The sequence below is a fragment of the Caretta caretta genome, chromosome 4 (assembly GCF_965140235.1).
Source record: "Caretta caretta isolate rCarCar2 chromosome 4, rCarCar1.hap1, whole genome shotgun sequence".
NCBI classification, from domain to species: domain Eukaryota; kingdom Metazoa; phylum Chordata; order Testudines; family Cheloniidae; genus Caretta; species Caretta caretta.
In genome coordinates, this window is record NC_134209.1 from 12,413,726 (window position 1) to 12,440,536 (window position 26,811).

Below are 26,811 nucleotides of genomic sequence, written 5' to 3' on the forward strand. Positions count from 1 at the left end.
GCTAGATGGACCTTTGGTCTGACTCAGTATGGCCGTTCTTATGTTCTTGAGTTAACACAGGGCTCATCTTTAAGACTGACACCTTCAAAACTGAATGTTTAAGTTAGGTACCTAACTCCTCTGGCTTTCAACACAAGTCCATATGGCTACATATGGATTTAGTTGCCTGCCTTCGTTTGAAAGCACTGGCCTTCCACACATGGAGTGGTGTTCAGTGCCCCATTCACAGCATTCGTTTAGAATATTGGCAAGCTAGACATGGCATGTGCACCTCCCTGGGCCCTCCGCTTAGCACAGTTTTACAGTCTGGTTTTTAACAGTGCTCTGTTCACATACAGATATCTAACCTGGCTGCCATGCTGCTCACGTTGAGTATTCCCTCACTCCAAAAGTGAGATTCGGAACAAGACTGGCACAACCAGCTTAAGGGGCTAGACATGGTTAAAGAGCCTAACACATTTATTTTTGGGGGCAGTAGTGCCCTTGACTTCAGTGAAGCGAGGACATCACCCATTGAGTTGTATCCTACTGTATTTTTTGTATCCTATTGTATTGTCACTGAAATCAGTAGGACTACTCGAGTAAGGTTGGCACGCTCTGTCTAGGAGTGACAATTAATGATACTGTACAGCTCTTTCAAGCTTCAAAGCAAAGAGATATTTGAAAAGCAAGTCACATCCTAGGCAGTACTAGCAGACAGTGCCTGCGAACAGGTTCACATTCAGGACAGTTGTTTGTCTGCAGTTCTATTCTATCCCATATCGGTTCTTATCCTGCTCTCATCACTGTAGTATTGGAATGCTTTCCAGTTGTGCATTATGCCAATAACTAACATCTCTACTGTGTGGGGTTTTCTCTCATCACCTTCCCAGGGACAGAATTGTGTGTGCAATGTAGGGCGTGATTTTGGAAGGTTTTGTTTTGTTTACATGTCCACGCTGCTCTTTGTTTGCATTGGAGAAGGCAGGTTGGCACCGTGCACCTGGTAATCCGAGGGAAAAGTGAGGAGGTTTGTGATGGTTCTTATCACCTGGAGGAGTTCATTCCACCATCTCAGACTGGCACCTGAGAAAGCTCTGTGTCTTGCATAGTTTTACCCTACTGAAGAGTACCATGGTGCCTGAAGAGCAGAGCTGTCAACTGCAGCCTGCATCCTGCAGCTTTAGACTCTTAGATACGCCATGGAACAGCTTGAAGATAAAAGAAAAGGAGGACTTGTGGCACCTTAGAGACTAACCAATTTATTTGAGCATGAGCTTTAGTGAGCTACAGCTCACTTCATCGGATGCATACCGTGGAAACTGCAGCAGACTTTATATACACACAGAGAATATGAAAAAATACCTCCTCCCACCCCACTGTCCTGCTGGTAATAGCTTATCTAAAGTGATCATCAAGTTGGGCCATTTCCAGCACAAATCCAGGTTTTCTCACCCTCCATCCCCCCACACAAATTCACTCTCCTGCTGGTGATAGCTAACTATGCTGCAGTTTCCACGGTATGCATCCGATGAAGTGAGCTGTAGCTCACGAAAGCTCATGCTCAAATAAATTGGTTAGTCTCTAAGGTGCCACAAGTACTCCTTTTCTTTTTGCGAATACAGACTAACACGGCTGTTACTCTGAAGCTTGAAGATAGTGACTGAGATCTTGAATTTGCCTCACTATTCTATGGGGAGCCAGTGTAGAAGCGGAGGGGATAGGTCAGATGATGGCTGAAAGGAGCTGTGTTGCAGGAACTGTGTTGCAGTCTCCTTTACTAGTTGGAGTCTCCTAAAGGCTGCTGGCTTCATTCCCATTTTCTTCCATCATCTCAGGGAGACATGGAGTAGATGTAGTTTCACAGGTTGGCAAGCTTGCACTTGGAGATCATGTTTGTCAGAGACCCTGGAAGTGCTGCATCCTGTCCCTCTGCATTGCACCACATAGGGACCCTCTAACATATAAGGAGAACATTGTGACTAGAAGAAATGTTACCAGAGCTCTCTTGTGTTATGGCCCACAACAAACTAGGGCAGGCTGTCAGGGGAGCAGCACATCCCACTGCTCTGGGAGGAGCAGCTGGCCCGGTCGGGAGTCTCGGAAATCTCCAAGGGTAGCCATCAATTCCAAAGAGTTCTGTGAAGAGCAGGGAGAGGCCGCTGCTCCCCTTGCACTGCGTTGGGCTCCTCGCCGCAGCTGCCAGCCTGCCCACTGTGCAGCAACGTGGTCAAAAAATGCGAGGGGGGGCACAGGCCAGAGCTGGCGAGCCCCGAGCCGTTCGCAGCCCAGTGGGGACTCCGCACTTCGCCCTCACAACGGGAGCCCCCAGGGGTGGCAAGCCTGCTGGAGGCGCTTATCTGGAGCCAGAGCAGGCGCACACAGGCAGGCCTCGCTCCCACTCTGGACTGGGCTCTCACCTCGCGCCTGCCCAGCAGGCTGGACTGACAAACCACCTTGTCCTGTTACTCCTGGGGTTGGCGGGGGGAGACGGGAGCTTGGCCCCCTTCCTGCTGCCCTCCACAGGGGACAGCGACCGGGGCATTTGTCTCTTCTCCTCTCGAGTCCCACCTCTCCTGTGTCAGCCCTGCCCTGGGGGGGCGCAGTAGGGAAAGGACACTGTTGGTAACAAGGATTTCCCGGGTCTACATGGCAACGATGAGCCGGGCTCCCCACGTGTGGGTGCTCAGCCCCTCTGGCAGGTGGGCCTGGGCACAGCAGGTGTGAGAACTGCTCTGCCAAGGGAAGATCCTCCACTCACAGGCCAGCAACAGGAGCAACCCCATGGGGCAGACAGGTCCCGGGAGCCCCCCCACCCGGGGAGCTGGCACCAGCCTGAGACAAAATCCTCCCCCACTCTTTGGGTGCAGGTTGGTGGAGCGACTTGTCAGGGAGGGACTCCCGGGGAATAGAGGGGCTGCCCTTTGTGAAGTGGGAGGGAAGAAAGGGGGAATACCCTGGCTGGCTGGAGGAGAGAAAACCCCAGAGAGCTAAAGACAGTCTGATGATCCCTTTGCTCAGGTCCCTGTGTTTCCCTGTGTGACTGGTCTGGAGCACTGGGGAACCGGCTGGGCCATTTGCTGGTACTGAGGGAAGAGTGACAGCTGTCCATGGGGAGGTGGACTGGCCGAGATTCGGGAACCTTAGCCGAGATGAGAGGGGACCACCGAAGGGCATGGGAGTCAGGTACAGTGGTCAGGAGTTGGCATTGCTGCAGCCGGAGACAGACAGTGTGTGCCGATGGGCTGTCAGCGGAGGAAGGGCGTGACTGCTTTTGTCACACTGCTGAGACCCAGGCCAGCTGGGCTATTGGCAGGCGTTGTGGTGTGAGTGTGGGAAGGCTGGGTGGGAATTGCCCTGCCGCAGAGAGAGATGGAGACACTTCTCAGGAAGTCACACGCAGCTGCTATTTATTGCTCCTTCCCACACTAGCGCTAGGGAAGGGGCTGAGAACGCCCTTGTGGAGCGGCTCCACCTGACGCATGCCAGTCCCACCGCAGGCACCGTGTGAAGGAACCATGGGTGGCTCTGGCTGGGTTCTGGGCACTGTCACAAGGCAGGCATGCACACCAGCCTGCAAGCACCGCTCCTGGGACTGGCTGGCCAGCGGAGGTGGGTTCACTGCCTCTTTTGCAGATGATCCCAGAGCAAGGGGTGAGGAGGTGGGCTTGTCCTGCCCGTGCCTATCATGGGGAGTACAGCTCTCCCCTCCCTCTTCACTGTGGGGCTGCAGAGTCACCAATGTGTGGGTAGCACTCTGGTCTGCATCAGACACAGCAGTGTCTGTGCTCTGCTGCATCCTGCCAGGCTGGGGAAGGATTTCTCCCCTGGCTGAGGAAGCTCTGCAACCCCCTCCTGCTTCCTGCACCCATCGCTCCTCAGCTGCAGGGGGAGGGATACCTGTACATGGAGCTGCTGCCCCATCTGCCCAACCCCTGTGCATCCAGATCCCCTCATACCCAGATCCTCCCACCAAGCCTCACCCCCCTGCACTCAGAACCCCACGAGGAGCCCACTCCCCCTGCACCTGGACCACAGGGACGAGCCACCCACACCCGGATCCCCACTCCACCAAACCCCAACCTGAATCCCCACCCCACTGAGTCCCACTCCCCCAGCATCTGGACCCCCCCCTCTGAGTCCCCCACACCCAGACCCCCCCGTGCAGAGCTCTATCCCCTCTACACCCAACCCTGCTGAGCCCCAACCAGCTGCATTCACCTGGACCCCCCTGCAGAGTCCCATTACCATTGCACCCAGAACCCTCCAACAAGCCCCTGTGCATCCAGATCCCCCCCATACCTAGATCCCCCACTGAGCCGCCCAAACACAGGTTGCCCCATGCAGAACCCTCTGAACCCATGCATGGATCCCCCCACACTAAGCTCCTCCACACTTGGATCCTGCCTTGCTGAGCCTGCCTGCCCACACCTGGTGCACCTGGCTTGGAGGGGCAGGGCCCCGAGGTGCTTCTGGGGCAGGCCCAGTCCTTGCACTGTGTCAGGCTTGGGTGCAGCCTCATTACTGAGTCGGGGTCTGTACAGTGATCTCCCACCTATGTGCAGCCAGTGGCCTGTGCTCCCCAATGCCATGCTGGAGCCTCCCCATTTATTTGACAAATACAATTTGCAGAATTTTAAAATATTGTGCGCAGAATTTTAATTTTTTTGGTGCAGAATTTTTAATTTTTTGGTGCACAATGCCCTCAGGAGTAAATGGGTTGGATTGGGAAGTCAGCTGGGATCCATGCCCCAACCTTTGCAAACATAACCAAAGTTATATACATAGAGCCGCCACAGCCTAGATGCCCCAGAGTGATCCACTACAGTGACCCGCTACAGCAGGGCTTGCATATTTGTTATCAAGGAGAAACAGATTTGGAAGGGAATTGCCTGGCTCTTTGGGAGGATTCGGAGCACAAAAGACAATTAAAAAGCAGGCCTGCTAGTGAGTAAAACCTGTTGTTTGCTAGTGCCTGTTAACTCAGTAGGTGTCACTGGAGGCACATGGAACAAACAGCCTGCAGGCGAAAGGGCATGAAAATCAGGCGGATAAGAACACACTGTGGGTCCTTTACTGCACTGTGGGGAGCTGGCGCGTACGCTGGCAGACCAGGCTCATGACTTGGCTCCATCACCCGGTGACCTTGGGAGTTCCCCATTGCAGGGTCTGGCCTCACCACAACTCCATTCTCCGGAACTGCTGTTGGCAGGGGAAGCCACCAAGCCGCCTCCAGCCCCAGCTGAGGGCGGGCTCCACCCAGGTTCTGTGGAACATTTCAGCGAGTGACACTGGCTGGCGGCACAGGTGATGGACAGGTGTTTGCATAGCTCAGCCAGCCAGTTCACTTACTGTTCTGGGGGACACATGGCGCCTCTGGGGAGCACATCGCATTTCAGAGTGAAAGGGAGCTCTGGGAGGCTGGTCAACTAATCCTTCACTCTGCCGAGCTTCCTAGCCCCCGGGCAGGGGGAGGAGCCAGCAGCACAGCTGCCACCCTGGCTTGCCCGGAGGAGCATGTTGAGACAATGAGGCACAATAGATGCTGTGGCTGCAAGGCTTGTGTACGAGAAGTGACGGACTCAAGGAGGACTGGCCTGGTGAAATGTCCAGATGTGTAACAGGATGTAGAGGCCAGGTTATTAGCAGTAATGATCACTGTGGTGGAGTGGTAGGGAAAGCCTCCAGTACAAATGGAGACTTGTCAAAGTGTCTGTTCTAGCAGCAGCAATGACAACCACAGAACAGGCTCCAGAGCGGCAGCCGTGTTAGTCTGTATCAGCAAAAAAAACGAGGAGGACGTGTGGCACCTTGGAGACTAACATAAGCTTTTGTGGGCTAAAACCCACATCTTCAGATGCATGCTGTGGAAAATACTGTATTTTCCACAGCACGTATCTGATGAAGTGGGTTTTAGCCCACGAAAGCTTATATCCAAATAAATTGGTTAGTCTCTAAGGTGCCACAACTACAGAACAGGTACTATCCCCATGTCGATCCCAACGCATTGCTTTCAGCTACTTAGAACTTTCCAGAACTATTAGCTTCCCAGGTCTGGTCTTTTCCTGAACATTCCCCCCCACCCTCCCAAGTTTGAGAAAACTGGATTGTCCAGCTGCGGGTGTGAGATTAACGCTAACAATAAAACAGTTCTCCAACCTCTCTTTGAAAAGCTCTAGCACTCCAATGGCTGAGAGCAGGAAATGGAAATCTGGCAGGGAAATAGCTTCCCTTCATTTGCAAATTGGATACTGTTAACTTAGGCTTGAATAGAGACTGGGAGTGGCTAAGTCATTATGCGAGGTAACCTATTTCCCCTTGTTTTTTCCTACCCCCCCCCCCGCCCCCCTCAGACGTTCTTGTTAAACTCTGGATTTGTGCTGGAAATGGCCCACCTTGATTATCATACACAATGTAAGGAGAGTGATCACTTTAGATAAGCTATTACCAGCAGGAGAGTGGGGTGGGGGGAGAGAAAACCTTTTGTAGTGGTAAACACACATTTTTTCATGGTTTGTGTGTATAGAAAGATCTTATGTACTTTCCACAGTATGCATCCGATGAAGTGAGCTGTAGCTCACGAAAGCTTATGCTCAAATAAATTGGTTAGTCTCTAAGGTGCCACAAGTACTCCTTTTCTTTCCTTCAGAAGTGCCTTTGCAAGAAATGAGGTAGAGATTATGGCATAGAAAGGAAAGGACATGAGAATGGAACACGAAGTCACGAGCGGGAGAAGATACCAGACAAAGACCTTCCAACATGTGAGATGTGAGCGGACAATAAGATGTGACCAGATAAGGGCCTTTAGGGTGAGCAGCCTTCTCTCCACCCCCATTTCTGGGCTTTGGAGACTTTCGCTAAGCAACGTTAGTCCCCTCAGTTTTATCACCTGACTGAGGGTGGAGTAGGGCACTGTTCAGCTGAACGCGTAACTCAGAGTGAACAGATGGCTCCAGATGCAGCTAGCAGAAGTAGACTTTTTTTTTTAATGGCGTAACAGAGTTTAGTCGGGAAAACTGAATTCAAGATTTAAGCCACAAAGCTCTCTGGGCCACAGTGTCCATTCACAATAGTGCTCAATGGAGGGTAGTGAAGGGTAAGATTATCCTATTAGGAACCATTGCTGCAAGACTTGCCCCACACATTTTCAATTTGTCCTTGCAAAAAAGGCGGGAGCTGTGGGGGCCCCAGAGTCCTGAGCTAGCTTCTGAAGCCATATCAGTGCATGACACCTGGCTGGGGCCAGCAGACTAGTTAGCTGAAGTCTGATATAATCGCAGCAGAAAGGCTCTTCTTTTGGCGCATCACATCTTTGGAGCTGCCATGATCTTTCAAAGGCCTGATAGACGTCTTCCCAGCAACATCCCATCACGGTATCACTGAAAGCCAAGCTGCAGCCTTGCAACGTTAGCTGAAGCCTTTCAGCATAGATTGGTAGTGACCAGATGTTCTTACATTTGACTTCTGCTCTCTGGCCTATGAAATGAGTTGGTGCCTCCATCCAGTTCCTGCTGGACCGGCTTCCACAGAGGTGAAGTAGCCAGTTAGCCTGAGCACTGACCTGCCCAAGGCGGGTAGCTCCACAGTACGTTGAAGCAAATCAGCATGTACGTTGACTGGCAAATGCCCACGGCCCGGGCTGTGCTTGTTCAGTGAACGGATAGGCCCTCAATCCAGCACCTGCAAGCAAAACACAAACACACATGAAATGTCCCAGGTGACTCAAACAGCTGCTTGGAAGAGCTGGAGGATAATATTTTTGCAGAGAAGATGAAAATTATTGCACCATGTGTCATGATTGCCATGGAAATGTTTTATTAATAAATCCAAGTGGAGACAGCAGAAAGCTTGATCCGGGAATCATGTTTACTGGGAGGCTGGGGGTAGGGAGAGGGAAGCAACCTCTGGCTGCAGGTCCCTCACAGCAGGACAGTAATGGTAATGATCTCAAGTTGCAGTGGGGGAGGTTTAGGTTGGATATTAGGAAAAACTTTTTCACTAGGAGGGTGGTGAAACACTGGAATGGGTTACCCATGGAGGTGGTGGAATCTCCTTCCTTAGAGGTTTTTAAGGTCAGGCTTGAGAAAGCCCTGGCTGGGATGGTTTAGTTGGGGATTGGTCCTGCTTTGAGCAGGGGGTTGGACTAGATGACCTCCTGAGGTCCCTTCCAACCCTGATATTCTATGGTTCCATGAGTGTGGGATGCCATGAGGATTGCCTGCCCACACCCTTTGCTGTGCCCCAGAAGACCACTCAGCCTCTTAGTCCAGACGTGTGGAAAGCAAAGGGGACAAAACCACCACTGATTCCGGGCTGCAAGAATGTTCATCTGTCCATCCTTTTCCCAGAGATCTCTTTGGGACTGGTCTTCCCTGAAGGTTCGGTAAGTTAGCCAGGTGTCCGCCTCCATTGCGTGTCACTCGTCATTCCTTAGCACAAAGGAAAGACTGCTCCTAAATCAAATCCCAAGAGAGGGGAATTCCCACTATGCATAGCGAGGACCCATCCTTGCCAAGACAGAAGCCCCTCTCTGAAAGGGGTAGGGCCTCTAAGGAATCCCACACTTACCTGCTGACAGCCCTAGATCATTACTAACAGCAATAAGAGATGTGCACTGTTCCCCATCTCCATCCTGCTTCCCACTTACAGAGAACAGCTGCATAGGGACTGGCAGCATGTGCGTAGCCCTTGCTGTGCCTTGACCAGATCTCTCCCACCTAGTGCCGGGTTTACAATAGCGCCAGTGGCTCCATGGAGCCAGGCCCAGGCTCAGAAGGGGCCCCGGCCTGCTCCGCTTGCACTGAGCCCCGAGACCCCACTGGCTCCCCACCCCCGCCCATCATTTGTTCCTCTCAGCCTGCTCAGCAGCCAGCCAAGGGCTCCTCTCCACCCCGTGGCCCCCCTGCCAGCTTCTCTCTGCCCCCTGGCCGGACCCCAGTGCATCTTCAGCTGCAGGCATGTGGGGCCCCACTTGTCTCCCTGGAGCTGAGCTGCCTGGGACTGATGCAGAAGCCTGGCCAATCTCGGCCGGTTAGGGAGGGCAGTTGGGGGGGAGGGGGGGCTTGTCTGGGCCCCTCCAGGCAAATGGGTCCTGACAGAGCCCGGCAGGGGCAGATCCTGGCCTGGCTGATCGTGCCACTTCTGAGGGGCCGGAGTGATTCCCCACCCCAGGTCCAGCTCTGGCTGCACTGGCGGTTCAGCCCAACAGACACAGTCAACTCCCAGCAGGGCCGGTAAGTGGGGCCGGGAGGCAGGGCTTGGGGGAGTAGGTCTCTAGAGGGCCTGGCCGGGGCAGGTGGGGGTGTGCTGGGCTGTGTGTTGGGGCACAAGGGAGTGGGGGATCTGTGGTGTTGTGCTGGGCGCTGTGCATTTGTGGCAGGGTCTGGGGGGGAGGCGCTGGGCATAGCGGGTCCGGAATAGGTCATAGGGAATCGGGGGGGGGGGGGGAGGGGTTGTTCTGGTGTTGGGCAGGGGGGCTGTGTGGCATGGCATGGGCCCACCCCCGAGGGGAAGGGGCACGCTGGCAGCACAGGGCTGGGTGGGCCATCGTGCATCTGGCAACTGCTGGTTTGTAAATAGTGCCCTGCACTGGGCGGAGCGGGGCTGCCCCTGCCATGCCATATTGCCCGACTGGCTCCTCGCTCTGGGGACCGACACCCCCCACCCCATGCTCGATGCACCATTACCCCCCCCGGGGGGGGCCCACAAATATGTTTGGCACCAGGCCCACCAAAGGTTAATCCGGCCCTGCTCCCACCATGAGAGAAACATCTTTAGGCCTGGAACCTGAGCGGTTGAAAGTGGCAGTTCCAAAAAGCCATGGCAGGGTATTATCAATTGATGTGAATTATCTTAATGGATTAATCTATTTCTGTTACAAATTCAGTCAGATGCCTGTAGCTCCCTCTTTACTGCCATTGGGCAGGGCCCCTCAAAATGTGAGGATTCCAGTCTGTGTGACGGAGTTTTTCAGTATTATCCAGGAGTACATAACATCCAGCATGTTATCCTCTACGGGTGCATTCCTGCTTTAACCACAGCTCTGCCTCCGAGCCGGCTGCACCAGGACAGAACTCACTAATCTAATCTAGCTGGCTGAAGCCAGAACCTAATTCCAAGCCTGGTAGCTGGACCCAGACTCGTTACCAAATGCCCAAAGCCCAGTGGAGACTGGAGGTACCTTTCTAGGTGCCTGGAGCTCATGGTTTCTCTAAACGTTACCTTTTTCCTGTCCAGATTTTTATTGCTGATGCCGTTGCTCTTCTAGCCATTTAGTGCCTGGGATTGACACTAACATAGGAAGTGAGAAGCAGGAAGAGAAAATAATGCTACTGTTCCCTCCATTTCAAAGAGGGAAACAAAGGTCAAAAGTCTACGAGAGATGTCATCACCCCAGGGCACCGGGGTTTGGTGAATCAGAGACACACAGGGCTATCCTAAGGGGCCCATGAGTGGCAAGAACAGGTTTCTAGAACCAGAAACACCTCTATATGATTGCCTGAGCATTGCTTTCCAAGTCTGTGATCTCAGCACAAATGTCTCCCTAAACCGGTCAGTAACATTTAGTTAACCATTTCTCCTACATAATCTTGCTGTTTATACATTAATCCTTGTAAAAGTCTGGTAGTGAATTAGGAGCAACTGACCTGTATTTGACAGCCCGCCTGATCTCCTGCTGGCAGGAGAAAAGCAGCATATGACACCCTCACTTCACGCTGGGCTGGCGGCCTAGCTTGCACTTTAAAGGATGAAACTGCCAGGAACTGTAGCTGCAGGGTCAGGGGAAGTCTACAGCCACTGCAGAACCAAGCCAGGGAGCGCAGAGCATGGGACAGGCTCTTCCCAGAGCTGGGAGCAACAGGACGTGTACACCTTCCCTCCTGACGCGACACATCATTGGCTCCCAAGATGTAATCCATCTAGATACCAAGGTGTCAGTGTGTCCCTGCTTGCTGTTGTCTCTGAGTGCCTTACAATACCTCTGAGGGAGATGCCACTGGTCCCAGAGATGTGACTATGTGACCTTGGGCAAGAGTCTGTGGTGAGATGGAAAGTGACCCTAGGTCTCCAGTTCCAGGCTAGTGTCTAACCACTGGGCCATGCTGCCTTCCTCAGATCACCAGTGGCCTCTGGGGCACTTGCAGGTTGTCAATGGCGAGCTGGCTGGTCACATGGTATGCACCTGTTTGCATCTGCTGCCCCACATCCCTATCGGATGTCATTTCTTCCCCAGGAGGAGGGCAGGAGGTCACTGCAGCCCCAAATGGGAAGGGACGTGCCCAGGCCATGAGGCGGCAAGCCACCAACAACTGGAATTTAGATGACAGCCCACATTGGTGAAGTTCAGCCAGCCAGGCTCCCAGTACCTATCACAGTTTGGAGTCTCTGCCCTGGCTCGATGCCTAGGACAAACTGCAGAGGGAGGCTGACCCAGACTGGTAAATGCCTCTGAAAACATTTATTCTGGCCATAATTGTGCCACCCTTTAGCTTCCTGCCCCGTGTGCTCCCTGCAGAAGGAGGGTGCTGTGGGTGGCAAACCCGCGTCCCCATTCCTGCACAAGGTCCCCCTCCGATTCCCCCTGCAGACAGCGGGTGCTGGGGATGCCAGAGCCCCATCCCCATCCCTGCACTGGGTGCCCCTCCGATTGCCCCTGCAAGACTGGGATCCCCCCCTCCTTCTTATCCTTGCATTTGGCTGCCCCTCCAGCCCTCCCTTCGGGGCTCTTCTCCCTGGGGGCACGGCTCAGATTCCCTTAGCTCCTGCAGGGATGAGCTGCCTTGGGCAGAGAGAACCTGTATCCCCCAGAGCAGCTGTTGCCTGGAGAAAAGGCTCCTAAGAGAAAAGGCTCATTCCACGCTGCCCAAGAGGGAATCTCAGGGAGTCTAAGAGAATCTGGGCCCCCAGGGAGCAGAACTCCGCAGGGGGGATTGGAGGGGGATCCCGCCCTGCCCCATATAACCAGGACAGCCAGAAACCCCTTGCCAGCCCCCTATCAGCCGAGAGACACCAGCATGGGAGGCAGTGACCATGAGATGGTCAAGTTCAGGATCCTGACACAAGGAAGAAAGGAGAGCAGAAGAATACGGATCCTGGATATCAGAAAAGCAGACTTTGACTCCCTCAGGGAACTGATGGGCAGGATCCCCTGGGAGAATAACATGAGGAGGAAAGGAGTCCAGGAGAGCTGGCTGTATTTTAAAGAATCCTTATTGAGGTTACAGGGACAAACCATCCCGATGTGTAGAAAGAATAGTAAATATAGCAGGCGACCAGCTTGGCTTAACAGTGAAATCCTTGCTGATCTTAAACACAAAAAAGAAGCTTACAAGAAGTGGAAGATTGAACAAATGACCAGGGAAGAGTATAAAAATATTGCTCGGGCATGCAGGAGTGAAATCAGGAAGGCCAAATTATACCTGAAGTCAGCTAGCAAGAGATGTTAAGAGTAACAAGAAGGGTTTCTTCAGGTATGTTAGAAACAAGAAGAGAGTCAAGGAAAGTGTGGGCCCCTTACTGAATGAGGGAGGCAACCTAGTGACAGAGCATGTGGAAAAAGCTAATGTACTCAATGCTTTTTTTGCCTCTGTCTTCACGAACAAGGTCAGCTCCCAGACTACTGCACTGGGCAGCACAGCCTGGGGAGGAGGTGACCAGCCCTCTGTGGTGAAAGAAGTGGTTTGGGACGATTTAGAAAAGCTGGATGAGCCCAAGTCCATGGGGCCGGATGCACTGCATCCGAGAGTGCGAAAGGAGTTGGTGGATGTGATTGCAGAGCCATTGGCCATTATCTTTGAAAACTCATGGTGATTGGGGAGGTCCCAGAATACTGGAAAAGGACTAATGTAGTGCCCATCTTTAAAAAAGGGAAGGAGGAGGATCCTGGGAACTACAGACCAGTCAGCCTCACCTCAGTCCCTGGAAAAATCATGGAGCAGGTCCTCAAGGAATCAATTCTGAAGCACTTAGAGGAGAGGAAAGTGATCAGGAACAGTCAGCATGGATTCACCAAGGGCAAGTCATGCCTGACTAATCTAATTGCCTTCTATGACGAGATAACTGGTTCTGTGGATGAAGGGAAAGCAGTGGACATGTTGTTCCTTGACTTTAGCAAAGGTTTTGACATGATCTCCCACGGTATTCTTGCCAGCAAGTTAAAGAAGTATGGGCTGGATGAATGGACCATAAGGTGGATAGAAAGCTGGCTAGATTGTCGGGCTCAACGGGTAGTGATCAGTGGCTCCATGTCTAGTTGGCAGCCGGTATCAAGTAGAGTTCCCCAAGGGTCAGTCCTCGGGCTGGTTTTTTTCAATATCTTCATGAATGATCTGGAGGATGGTGTGGATTGCACCCTCAGCAAGTTTGCAGATGACACTAAACTGGGAGGAGAGGTAGATTCGCTGGAGGGTAGGGATAGGATACAGAGGGCCCTAGACAAATTGGAGGATTGGGCCAAAAGAAATCTGATGAGGTTCAACAAGGACAAGTGCAGAGTCCTGCACTTAGGACGGAAAAATCCCATGCACTGCTACACACTAGGGACCGAACAGCTCGGCAGCAGTTCTGCAGAAAAGGACCTAGGGGATACAGTGGACGAGAAGCTGGATATGAGTCAACGATGTGCCCTTGTTGACAAGAAGGCCAATGGCATTTTGGGATGTATAAGTAGGGGCATTGCCAGCAGATCGAGGGACGTGATCGTTCCCCTCTATTTGACATTGGTGAGGCCTCATCTGGAGTACTGTGTCCAGTTTTGGGCTCCACACTACAAGAAGGATGTGGAAAAATTGGAAAACATCCAGCGGAGGGCAACAAAAATTAGGGGACTGGAACGCATGACTTATGAGGAGAGGCTGAGGGAACTGGGATTGTTTAGTCTGTGGAAGAGAAGAATGAGGGGGGATTTGATAGCTGCTTTCAACTACCTGAAGGGGGGTTCCAAAGAGGATGGATCTAGACTGTTCTCAGTGGTGGCAGAGGACAGAACGAGTAATGGCCTCAAGTTGCAAGTGGGGGAGGTTTAGGTTGGATATTAGGAAAAACTTTTTCACTAGGAGGGTGGTGAAACACTGGAATGTGTTACCTAGGGAAGTGGTGGAATCTCCTTCCTTAGATATTTTTAAGGTCAGGCTTGAGAAAGCCCTGGCTGGGATGATTTATTTGGGGATTGGTCCTGCTTTGAGCAGGGGGTTGGAGTAGATGACCTCTTGACGTCCCTTCCAACCCTGATATTCTATGATTCTATGATAAACTCAGCTGCCAAGACGATCCAGCCAGAGAGGGACCACCCAGCACTGCTGCTGCTTTCTGCTCAGTAGCTGGGATCGGCCTCTCGCCCAGCACAGGTTGATATAGACAGAGAATTCGCCATTGAATTCTGTGGACATTTTGTTGTGTGACATTTTTGAGGCCTTTTGAATGCTCAACTAGCAACATCTAGCGACTTTCCAGGGCTTCTCTGGAAACTTCCTGCCATGTGGAGTTGACTCAGACTCCTGCTAGTGCCTCAGACAGCGCCAGACTGGGAACACGGGCAGCCCGGCCTTCACAAGCAAGGGCAGCGAGGAGAGGACATGTGTCCCAGGACCTTCATTCCATAGCCTTCGCTCTCCCACCGCGGAAACACCTGCCCCGCCCCTAATTCCTGCCAGGGTGGGACACGGGGTCAGCGTGGCGGAGAGGAACGTGCCTGGGAAAGGCACCAGCACCGACCGCTCTCACTAAGCCGTGCTAAGTGGTGCCGGAAGCAGGGATCGAGACGGGGCTGGTAGCAGCTGCAGATGCAACAGCTCAGCTGTGGAGACTGCCTAGCACGCGAGGCCGCAAAAGCGAGGTTAGGGCAATGGCAGGGGTGAGGGAAGGGGGGGCAGCAGGGCCAAGGGGTGGCGGGTACAGAGGCAGCAGGGGCCAGGAGTGATAGGGAGGTGGGAAGAATACAAGTGCAGTTCCTCTGCAACTGTGACTGGTGTTTTATTTCCTTGTTTCGGAAGGCACTAAGCCAGCAGAGAACTTACATGGGAAGTCCAAGCACTTGAGCAGGTCCAATGATGTCAATGGACCATGCCACTGCTTATAATTGAACATATGCTTACAAGTTTGCTGGATTGGGGCCTTAATGTTAGAATATATTATAATAAATAATAAGAACTGGAAAGTCACACTCTTAAACTTTGTAATGTTAATAGCAAAAGGGGGTCAGTTGTGAAGCTTTGATCCAAATTCCAGTTCTTAAACTTCGGATCCAAACCCACCCGCTTCACAAAGAGGGTTGGGATTTGGGGTTCTGAACTGGCCCATCATAAAATAAACCTGAGTTGTGAAGTTGAAATCTAGAGCTGACCTTCCTTGTGGTTCTCAGTGGTTTAGACTCTGTGTCCTACTTTCAGGGTCCATCTCTAGTTAGAAATTAACTGTAGAGAGAGAATTGAATTGCAGGAAAGCTCAGAAACCTGCCTCGAATGTCACTGTTAATTGGCCTAGGCACATGTGATTAACAGAGATTTCTGTGCTCTCTTTACTTTCCAAAAAACCTTTCAAACCACTATTCTCCTGCTATGAAATCTATTTTTCCAGGTTTGCTAATGATGCCATACATTCAGCATTCTTTGATACTACAGCTGCCAGAAGAGACATCATAGCCACCAGGAGGGTTAGCAAGAGATTTCTGGTACTTGTGATGACCAAGGGAGCTCAGGTCTCCTTGTAAACCCACAAGAGCGAATGGATTCAAATGGAGAGGCAAAATAATTTGATATAGTTACATTGGAACAGATTCCTGACATAATTATTGGGGGCAGTTATTATCACAAGAGCTCAAAAAGGATTGTTTGCAAATATCTCTGTTCTTCAAATCAGCGGCTCAACCATTCCAGACTACTGAATCCCTTTCAGCCACGGGCAGCAGGGCTCAGGCTTCAGCACGTCTCTCAACTTCGCGGGGCCCCTGCTTGCCAGCCTGGCACTTCCAACCCCTGAAACTCATCCTCCCCCCCCCCCAGGTTGAGAAACACCAATACTGTATATACAGCAGTATAAACAAGCCATTGTCTGTATGAAATTTCACTTTGTACGGACTTCACTAGTGCTTTTTATGTAGCCTGCTGTAAAACTAGGCAAATATCTAGATGAGCTGATGTACCCCCTGGAAGACATCTGCGTACATGCACCCCTGGTTGAGAACTGCTTCCAACTGATAATATGCCAGTACAATCCAGAGCTGCTTCAGAGCTGTGTAGCTCTCTTTTAGAAATGTCTCCATCTGCTATTACATAGTATTGCAAATCATGACATCAAAAGTAGCTCTAGAAATCAAAACTCCTTTGTCTCGATTACCTGCAGACCACCAGAACCTTTAAAAATTGTGCCCCCCCCATATCAGCAGTTACCAGGTGCCTCTGCCTGAACACCTCATCGATTATTAATCTATCCCTCCCATTCTTTGTGGCTCTGATGTCTCCCTCAGTAGAGCTCAAGTTTTAGAGATTGTACGTGCAGACAATCTCTCTACACTTACTGTGAGTGAGTGCCATCTGGAGGAACAGCAACAAAAAGAGGTGGAGTTTATATGTTCTCTAGTATTTAGATATAGGAACAGGGACTGTGGGAGCTCCAGAGGGCCACACATGCTGTTACAGAACAAGTTTTTGCGGTCTGTTGAGTTATATGATCTATCTGAATTTGAATTTTACCACAGTAATTAGTACTCAGCCTCTGGCTCCACCATCAAATCCCAGTTATGCAGGGTGTGCATCAATCTTCTATGTTCATAGTTCAAAAATATAACTAGGACCTGGGTCTTCAAAGCCAAAAATCAATTTTGGGGGGGGAAGTGATGGAAATTCTGAGATGAGTTAAATGAATGGGAAGAGTTTTGCTTTGTTTCAAGTTAAGATCAGATTTATTTTCAATCTTTTTGGCGAGGATATTTTTTAAATTTCTGCCCAGTTATGGAGATTAATGGATAACTGTAGCTGCAGCATCAGCTTTACACCACCACCACTTGCTGTTCTTGCAAGAGTGCAAATCACAAGGACAGGTCCCACAGAAGCAAGTGAACCTTTTAGGAAGGAAAAACAAGTGGGCAGTGCCTTGACACAAACTACCACAAGAGGCACAAGCAGAAGACAGAACAGCCTCAAGGAGAAGTTTCTGGCCTGGGGGGACCTGCCTGGTCAGAATTGTTGCTCTTGTGCTTACTGGAGTAGAAATTTTCCTTTTCCTAAAGAGCCTGACACAGGTCTTTCAGTGATGCTGTCCCAACAGGATCCAGCCTGGGGTTGCAGCAGCTGAGCTCCCTGGGAGTCTGGCTGTAAAGCTCCTAGGTGAAGAGACAGAAAGGAGCTTCCTGCACAGAAGGTGAATGTTCCTGCCCAGCGAAGGAGCATTTCCAATTGTTTGTTTCTTCAGCCATTCTCACACATTTCCTGCACCCTGCTGGCACAGCGCCTGTCACACCTGGGCACAGGCTTTGCCACTTCGGCACGTTTAGGTAACAGCACACAAAAAAAATTCATCCTGGTATGACCCCCATTGATCAGAAACCCTATAGCAGGGACCAGGCATGCGCATGTCCTCAGAGAAGCTGAACACATACATCTGCCTTTACTTTTAAGGTTTACAGTTACACGGGGGGGACTGCCCAAGGGAAACCATCTCCTTTGGTTCTGACTCCTGTTGCACAAACCCTGAGCTGCCTTCAGAGCCTGCAGTACAGACAAACCCGGTTAACCCTAATTAATTCTTAGACATCAGCTGTATTCAGATTTAAAACGGAGTCCTAAAGCGTTTAACAAAGGCCGAACCTGGAGAGAACAATGCACGTTGAAAAGGGACTAGTCAGCCCAACCCTGGCCTTAGCCTAAGCAGTCAGCGGAAACTGGGGCTATGGAGCCAAACTCCTCTCTGGTAAGAACTCCAAAGGTGTCAATGCAGTTACAACAGGGATATATGTGGTCCAGCAACAATCCAGTATTGCAAGAATACTCCAGATTTCTCACTATACAAGGCATGTAAAGTAAAATCCACTGACAGAGTTCCCACCTTTCCATGCTCTCACTGATTACGTACATGTAGTTATGCACATTTTCTGTCAACACACAAAGTAAGCTGCTGCATTTGAGCTTCATTTAACTGGAACTGCCTCTTCAGTGCTGGGATTCTGCTTTTAAATGCAATATAAGATGCTACTGGTCACATCCCAAAGAATAATGGTGCTGTCTGCCTCCCATTGTTGCCCCAAGGGTAAATGATTTATTGGTTTGCCCTTCTGAACTGTGCTATTTATGTAGAACACAGATCAGACAGCAACCTGAAGACTGGCAACCGGTTAGTGAGCACAATATTCTGCTCTCTGGTTGAGAATGTCGGCTTGACCACAACAGTTCATTAACTCCCAAGCATAGTATGACAGTGAGGAGTGTGCATGCAGGCTGAAAATGTATGTTTCCCTGCCCACCTTAGCACCGTCTCCTCCATTACGAGGTCAGCGACACCAATTTCACTGATCCTTGGCCTGTGATTAGTCACAGATTATTTTCATTGAATGCCTAGTCCCCCTGCTCCTTGCCATTGTGCTGTGTTGAAGCATGGCACTTGGAAGTGAAGGTATTCCCAAACTAGTATCTTCTGGCTGCCTTGTTCTGCCTCAGGCTGGGGGGTTCTTTTGGGTTTCTTGGAAGTGAAGAGAGACAGGGATGATTAACATCAGGCAGCATATCCTCACCGCGGAGAGGGGAGAACGTCCCCAGAAGCAGCCGCTCCTGTGAGCTGCTCAACAGTGATAGTCTGGAGTGTACTTGGTGAGCTAACATTGTGTGTGAGGGACACAAGAACAGTGATAGATACTTGAACATATCGACAACAAACCAAGAACCCACGGACTATTTGACAGGGCTACCAAGCAGAATATTGCACCCAGTGGTCACTAATGCTAGAAGCTTTAAACTATGTAGAAAATTAAATGGTTTTGCACATTACAAAAATAAAGACAAACCACATTGTTCCACACCAGTTAAGGAACAGCAGTGAACTTCAGGTGAATGATCCCGCTTCCACATGAAATAGAAACAAACTGGAGTGCTCTAAATACTGCCATCAATCCCAACATTATGGCTATTTGTGTACAGCAAACAGAATCCCTGAGAAGCCGCTCACACAGTTCGTTTGTCAAGCAGCTCTTCCTTGGAGGATGATCATGATTCTAAGGTTCAGGTGTAAAACATTTACTCAGTTCTGCTTTACCAAGCCACGGCATTTATTCCTTGAAAACATCTGAACTCTTCTTGTTAGTGTGTTCATAGATCACGCCGAGTTATTAGGAAACGGTCTTCCAGCTGGGAAAGAGATTCAAGTCCGGGGTTTTCTTTTCCTCACTTAACATCACAGCAACAAATCACTAGTTTCTTCCTCTGGGGAAAATAGAGAGTGAGAGACACACATCAGTGGCAGTGAAGAGAACAGGAGACTGTTTCCAAATGTGGTAAATGATGGGAGATCCTTGCTATTTATCCAGCCCCAGCGCTGGGCCCAAACAAAGCCTATATCCATGTGGGCATTCTGTGCCTCTCCTGCCCCCTCCAACCAGTGACACTGAGCTCCAACAGCTGGAGAACATACAACCTGTAAAACTGGCCTTGTCTCTATGCCCCTTTGAACATCTGTGTCCTCCCACTCCCCCAACATTTGCAGGTGAATTTAGTTCACTGGTGGGTTTTACGACAGTGCTAAGTAGACCATCACTGGAGAAGGTTTCAACATTAACCTGAAAAGACAAGTTTATGTAGATTAAATTACTGTGTCAACAGAGCGCTGTCCCCAAGCCATTCTGCTCCTGGAGAAACCTCCTTTTTATTGAGCCAGAAGATTTGGAGCTTTTCCCCAAAACCAGAGGTAGGCAGTTCTTAGTCCAGACTAGCATTCCCAGCCCTCTCATGTTGGAAAGGTTTTGCCAACACCTAATACACACTAGCTGTTGCTGATAAGATCACTCAAATAGTTAAGCTATTGTAAAGAAGCTAACTAAACTTGTTTACAGTTAAAATAACGTAAAGAAAGAAAAGAAGCCAGCTACACACTGCCCACTGACTCTGGCTTGTAGGGCTTCGACTGGTCATGGACTAGAGATTGGTCCAATCCAAAGCTCCATCTGTGAGTGCCTGTGTTCCCGACTTGTGGGTGCACAGGTCTTTGCAGCTCAAGCTCAGGTTTAAGTATGGGACTTCCAGAGAAGCTGAGGACTCAGTATTCATCCAAACCTGACCAGCACCAGCCGTGGCACAGTTCACGGGAACAAAACACCAAACTATTCCTGAAAAGGAGGCAAGGCCTTCCCATTTCACTGTGTGCTTCGTGGCTCTGTAACATGTCTCGAGCTCTCAGCCACAGGGGATCCTGCGCCACTGCACATGCACAGAAACATGTCCCCCCACTGATTCTCTTCGCTTCCTTGCAGAAAAATGGTTTCTGTGGGGAAGCAAAGAGAAGCTTTCCCAGTGCTCACTGTGACGAAGCGGGGATTTTTCCTTCTTATGTTGTATGTGAGCCGATGTGAGTCTTACTGTTTTGCATGAATGCTGTGTGTGCCTCAGTTTCCCCATGTACTGCACCAATGTCCAGGTGGTGGGAATAAGGGTGTGTGAATTATGCGGTGGCTGCTCCAGCTGCCTGCATGGATGCCATGGCTGTCCCCTTCATAAACTTGAGACCTAGGAGGGGGGTGTGACCAGTGACTCTTGGCCTGGAAAGCAAGACAAAGACCGGAGGAGGAGCAGCAGGCAGGGCAGTGGCCAAGCAGCTGGAAGCAAGTCAATCTCAGGTGACTTGGGGGAGGGCCAGAGCCTTAGCTCTGGGCTCTCCACCCCCAAGATGGACTTGAATGAAAGTCACTGATTTCTGTGCTAACAAGTTCTGTTCTACGCTGTGTTTCTGTCAACTAATAAATCTTCTGTTTTACCGGCTGGCTGAGAGTCACGTCTGACTGCGCAGTTGGCGTGCAGGGCCCTCTGTCTTCCCCAGGAGCCCCGGCTGGGTGGACTCACTATGGGAAGTGCACCGGGAGGAAGGGGATGCTGAATGCTCCAAGGTCAGACCCAGGAAGGTTGAAACTGTGGAAGCTTCTTGCCCTGGTGACAATATGCTCAGAGAGAGGAGGCTCCCACAGAGTCCAGAATGGCTTCATATGGAGTCATTCCAGAGCATTGACCCGGTGACTCCGTGACACTCACTCACCCCTCCCTGGCAGTGCAGACACATCGGTTCGGGAACCTGGAGCAGCCACGGGAGACACAAGTCAGCTGGGGGGAAGAGTCCAGATGCATGGGCGTTGGCCAGACAGGGGGAGCAACTCCCCATACAGTGATTCTCCCGCCATTTCCTGGCCCCATCACTCCTCAGCCAGGGGGGAGCAGTCCCTGTACAGGGAGCTTCTCCCCCTATCCACCCAACCCCCATGCATCTAGACCCCCCTCCCCACACCCAGAACCCCCCCATGAGGCCTCCCTGCATTGGGAGCCCCTTGCAGCCTCCAACCGAATTCCCACCATGCTGAGCCTTACCCCTGCATCAGGAGCCTCCTGTACCCAGACCTCTCCACACCCAAATCCCCACCCTCCAGAGACTCACCCCATGCATTGGGAGCCCCCCACACCCAGACCCCCCTGCTGAGCCCTAACTACCTTCACCTGGACTCCCCTGCAGAGTTCCATTCCCCCTGCACCCCTGTGCATCCAGATCCCCTCCCCCACACCCTGATTGCTCCACATAAAACCTGGCACTCTTGAGGGAATTCCAAACCAAAATTTAAAAAGTGTGCCAAAAATTACAGGTTTTAAGATTCTGCAAAATTCTGCATATTTTATTTGTCAATATAATCACATCATTTTCAATTATTTTGGTAATTTATTTCAAAATACTTGTCAGCAAAGAACTGAAAATAGTGTGATGACATTGCGTTATTCTGACAAATACTGTTTGCAGATTTTTGAGAATTTTAAAATAGTGTGCAGAATTTTTATTTTTTTGGCACAGAAGTCCCACAGGAGTAACTCAATGTGGGGTGCTGCCACGGCGTGCCGACTCAGCCGTTGTCTGTGCGGGAGCACCTCAGGAAGCCCTTGCAACCGAGGTTTCTGGACTTCAGTGGAAAAATCACAACATACCGATTACCTTCCACAGCACAGACATGTTTAAACTGCAGCTTGAGGAGTGTAGCGTAGCAGCTTTACCTTCTGGATCAGCACTTTAGATGCTGCAGAGAAATCATTTTTATTACTATAAAAAAACCTCTTCAATCAAGCTGGCTGGAGCTGCTCAGCAGACCAGCACTCCCCTGGCCACGCACACGATCAGTGCATTTTACATTCGTGCTGAGCAGTGCAGTGGCCTCCAGCGCCCAGGTGGCTCACTGACTATTTGATCAGACATGGAGGGTCGAGGTCAGCCTACATTTTTCTTCTCCAAGTAGCTTCCTAGTGACAACCCCTTTCCGGCTCTCACAGCAAGTCCACATCTCAGTAGTGCTGAACTGCTCTTTCTGGTATCCGGTTATTTCAGGGGTCACCGACCCCAACTGATCTTTGTTGTTTGATAGGCCAGGATGAGCCTAAAATGCTCCAAAACAAAACCATGGAAAGCACCACGGTTAGCACAAGGGAGACAGAGCACTCGGTTTTAGGGCAGACTCTGAGCTATGCAGAGTGGTTCCCTGTCCTAGAACAGGACGGCCATACTGGGTCAGACCAAAAGGTCCATCTAGCCCAGTGTCCTGTCTTCCGACAGTGGCCAATGCCAGGTGCCCCAAAGGGAATGAACAGAACAGTTAATCATCAAGTGATCCATCCCATCGTCCATTCCCAGCTCCTGGACTCATTCCCCAGCTCCTATTATGTTTGTTCTCTTCTCTTCCTACCAAGTCCCCATTCCCCTGCCCCGCATCCTTCTCCACAGGAAACATCCAGGTGGGAAGCCAATCCCTCCCCAGAGCTGTGGGGAAGGGTCCCCTCAACCCCACTATGATCCTGTTCCTGGAGCCTGTGCAGGGGTCTTTGGGGTCAGCCTTCGGTGGGTTCTAGATCATAGAATCATAGAATATCAGGGTTGGAAGGGACCTCAGAAGGTCATCTAGTCCAACCCCCTGCTCAAAGCAGGACCAATCCCCAACTAAATCATCCCAGCCAGGGCTTTCTCAAGCCTGACCTTAAAGACTTCTAAGGAAGGAGATTCCACCACCTCCCAAGGTAACGCATTCCAGTGTTTCACCACGCTCCTAGTGAAAAGTTTTTCCTAATATCCAACCTAAACCTCCCCCACTGCAACTTGAGACCATTACTCCTTGTTCTCTCATCAGCTACCACTGAGAACAGTCTAGATCCATCCTCTTTGGAACCCCCTTTCAGGTAGTTGAAAGCAGCTATCAAATCCCCCCTCATTCTTCTCTTCCGCAGACTAAACAATCCCAGTTCCCTCAGCCTCTCCTCATAAGTCATGTGTTCCAGTCCCCTAAACATGTTTGTTGCCCTCCGCTGGACTCTTTCTAATTTTTCCACATCCTTCTTGAAGTGTGGGGCCCAAAACTGGACACAGTACTCCAGATGAGGCCTTACCAATGTCGAATAGAGGGGAACGATCACGTCCCTCTATCTGCTGGCAATACCCCTACTTATACATCCCAAAATGCCATTGGCCTTCTTGGCAACAAGGGCACACTGTTGACTCATATCCAACTTCTCGTCCACTGTAACCCCTCGGTCCTTTTCTGCAGAACTGCTGCCTAGCCACTCGGTCCCTAGTCTGTAGCGGTGCATGAGATTCTTCCATCCTAAGTGCAGGACTCTGCACTTGTCCTTGTTGAACCTCATCAGATTTCTTTTGGCCCAATCCTCTAATTTGTCTAGGGCCCTCTGTATCCTATCCCTACCCTCCAGCATATCTACCTCTCCTCCCAGTTTAGATGTCATCTGCAAACTTGCTGAGGGTGCAATCCACACCATCCTCCAGATCATTTATGAAGATATTGAACAAAACCGGCCCCAGGACCGACCCTTGGGGCACTCCACTTGATACCGGCTGCCAACTAGACATGGAGCCATTGATCACTACCCGTTGAGCCCGACGATCTAGCCAACTTTCTATCCACCTTATAGTCCATTCATCCATCCCATACTACTTTAACTTGCTGGCAAGAATACCGTGGGAGACCGTGTCAAAAGCTTTGTTAAAGTCAAGCAACAGCACGTCCACTGCTTTCCCCACATCCACAGAGCCAGTTATCTCGTCATAGAAGACAATTAGATTAGTCAGTCATGACTTGCCCTTGGTGAATCCATGCTGACTGTTCCTGATCACTTTCCTCTCCTCTAAGTGCTAGATAAACCCCTCTGCTTCAATCATAGAATATCAGGGTTGGAAGGGACCTCCGGAGGTCATCTAGTCCAACCTCCTGCTCAAAGCAGGACCAATCCCCAATTTTTGCCCCCGATCCCTAAATGGCCCCTCAAGGATTGAACTCACAAGCCAAGCTCTCTCTCCCCTCCTGTCCCACCCAGGGACCTGACAGCTGACAATGCAGGCAAGGGGTCCGCTGTCACTCTGCTTCCCCAACACAGCTCGCAGGTCTGTCTTTGATGCTACTCACAGCTTTGCCAAGCAGCAGAGTGAGACTGCCCCTATTCTCGGTGATGTTACTGCTGCTCACAGCTTCAGGAAGGCAGTTCTGCACCACGCCCCGCACAGAACGTTGCTGCGAGTTTCCCTTAGGAACCACAGGGGTACAGCCCTCATGAGCAGGAAGCAGGAAGCAGACCCTTATGGTCTGCAGAAGCTGAAGGCACTTGGCAAAGGGAGCCATGGGCTCCTCCAAGCCCTGAGCTCAAGTCTGTGGCTGAATAGCCCTGGTAGACTGCTCTTCTTCAGGCTGTTACCAGCTCGCTACACAACGTGACTGCACTCCGTGGCTCCCTCTGTGGAGCAGCGACTGCACATGTGAGTGCTCCACAGCAGCTGGTCAGTCTGACACTCCTGCCACGTGTGCCCACACCAACAGATCTGGTTCCAAAGGTGCCCGAGAACGGGGAGTGTGCACTTTTCCAGCCCAGCTCCCGAGGACAAGCCCAGCCTGGCAGCTTTCAGGCCACTGTGCGGTTTGCCAAGTAGGGACACACGACTGGCAGTGCAGACCCCAAGGGAGCTCCAGTTCCCAGCCAGGCAGTAATTCTGTCAGGGACTTCAATGATCAAGTCCGGTTCCTTGTTTACAGGACAGGCTCTTGCTGAGCAAAGTTTTCAGGAGGACACCATGCATTTGTCTGGGGTTAAAATGCAGGAGGGTTCGCGCAGCAGCCAGCCCTCTCTTAGCAGTGACAAAGGGAGTGTGAAGGCCTGATTCTCCCCACTTTCCTAAGCTGGCGGCATTTCACACCTGCTCTGCATTGCTGTAAGTGGCTGCACCAAAGGCAGGGCAGGGTGAATCGGCCCCGGCCCCTCCCCTCCCAAGATAGCTCCTAGGACTCCATTACACTAGTGGAGCTGTGCGTCCTGCCTAGTGAGAAACTGCTACTTCCTTTTTCCACCTCACCCGTTGGCAATGGATGGCCAGAGCCCAGCACACACAGTGTAGGACTCTTCAGCTGTAAGATGGCAGTTGCAGCCCCCGCAGGCCAGACCGCCCCTTAGTGGCCCACCAGGAACAGGAGCCAGCACTTTGCTCTGGGTAGCAAAGTGTCATATCCAGCAGCACACCCAGGGGAACGGGGAGAAGAGCTTTCAAAAGCATCTAGGTCTCATCACAAGGCAACAGTGTTTTTTCCTCTCCAGAAAGCCTCAGTGAATTTTAAGAGCTTCCAGTCAATATCCAGCTGATCCCTAGCCTGTCCCTGTCAGACACAATACTCAGGCACACTACGGGGACTGAATTCATCCAGTCTTCTGTGCAGTCCCTGCAGGAGGCTGATGGGAACTCTGTTAGAGTCTGCCTCCTAGGAACACACAAGGAAACCACATTCAGAGAGAGGCAGTTCCCAACAGATTAACCAAACCAGCACTTGGAGGAGTCTGAACAGGTCTTTGTGGGGGAAATGTAGAATTGCAGGGGATCTCTGAGCAGGAAAGGATTCCTCCTGCTCTTTAGACTTCGCCAGGCAGCCCATCCTCCTAGCGAACACACATTTTAGCTTTGCTATTAGCTTTCCTGTCCTGGCATCATCTTCTACCAATCAGATCAGCATAGTTACCATAGTGGGATCAGTAAAGGGTAATGTTACTAGACACTAAACTGGGTTTGGGCACATGCAACCGAATAGGTGAGCCAAGCAGACCAGTTCACATAAGACGACCTGACTCTAGTGCCAAAGAGCAATGCTTGCAGCTTCTGAAAGACTTCTGTCTCTCCCCATCTCCCTCCCCCAGCATGATTTGCTGAGGAACCTACTCCATGGGGAAAATCGGACAGCAGCACAGGGGCTAATGTAAGGAACGCCACACCAGTTAAATCCCACACAGTGGCTACACTGGGAGCCACTGGCAGTGCAGCCTAATAGGGATTCCTACACATCCCCTACAAACCAGAAAGGGTCTCCAGGCTGGCTCCACAGGCTCCAGCAGCAAGGGGGTAAGGGCACAGATCTGTAGCGTTTACACAGCTCCAATGGCTGCGATACCCTGCTCCACCGGCCAGGAGATGCTATAACTGCGCTCTGGATATCACCTCTCCTGATGCTCAGCGCACGACCAGAGCACCCAGGCAGTATGTGGGCAGAGGAAACTTTATACTAGCTGGCGCATTGGGTATTTATCAGCCATGGGCAACGGCAGCATGCCTGCAGCTCAGATCACCATGTGTGAG

The 26,811-nt window shown here is 51.1% G+C and overlaps 1 protein-coding gene across 7 annotated transcripts in view; it reads right to left on the reverse strand.

Annotated features, from left to right (window-relative positions):
• Positions 1–6,942: 6,942 nt before the first annotated feature.
• Positions 6,943–26,811, reverse strand: part of MFHAS1 (multifunctional ROCO family signaling regulator 1) — a 132,478-nt gene continuing 112,609 nt past the window's right edge. For 3 of the 7 annotated variants that reach the window (XM_048846844.2, XM_048846841.2, XM_048846836.2), the window contains one exon: positions 16,195–19,385. In XM_048846844.2, coding sequence (XP_048702801.1) covers positions 19,357–19,385 — 29 coding nt within the window. In that variant the 3' untranslated portion in view covers positions 16,195–19,356. Of the gene's footprint in view, positions 7,660–16,194; positions 19,386–26,811 lie in introns of those variants that run through there. The other 4 variants (XM_048846839.2, XM_048846838.2, XM_048846843.2 and 1 more) reach the window with 4 other exon arrangements.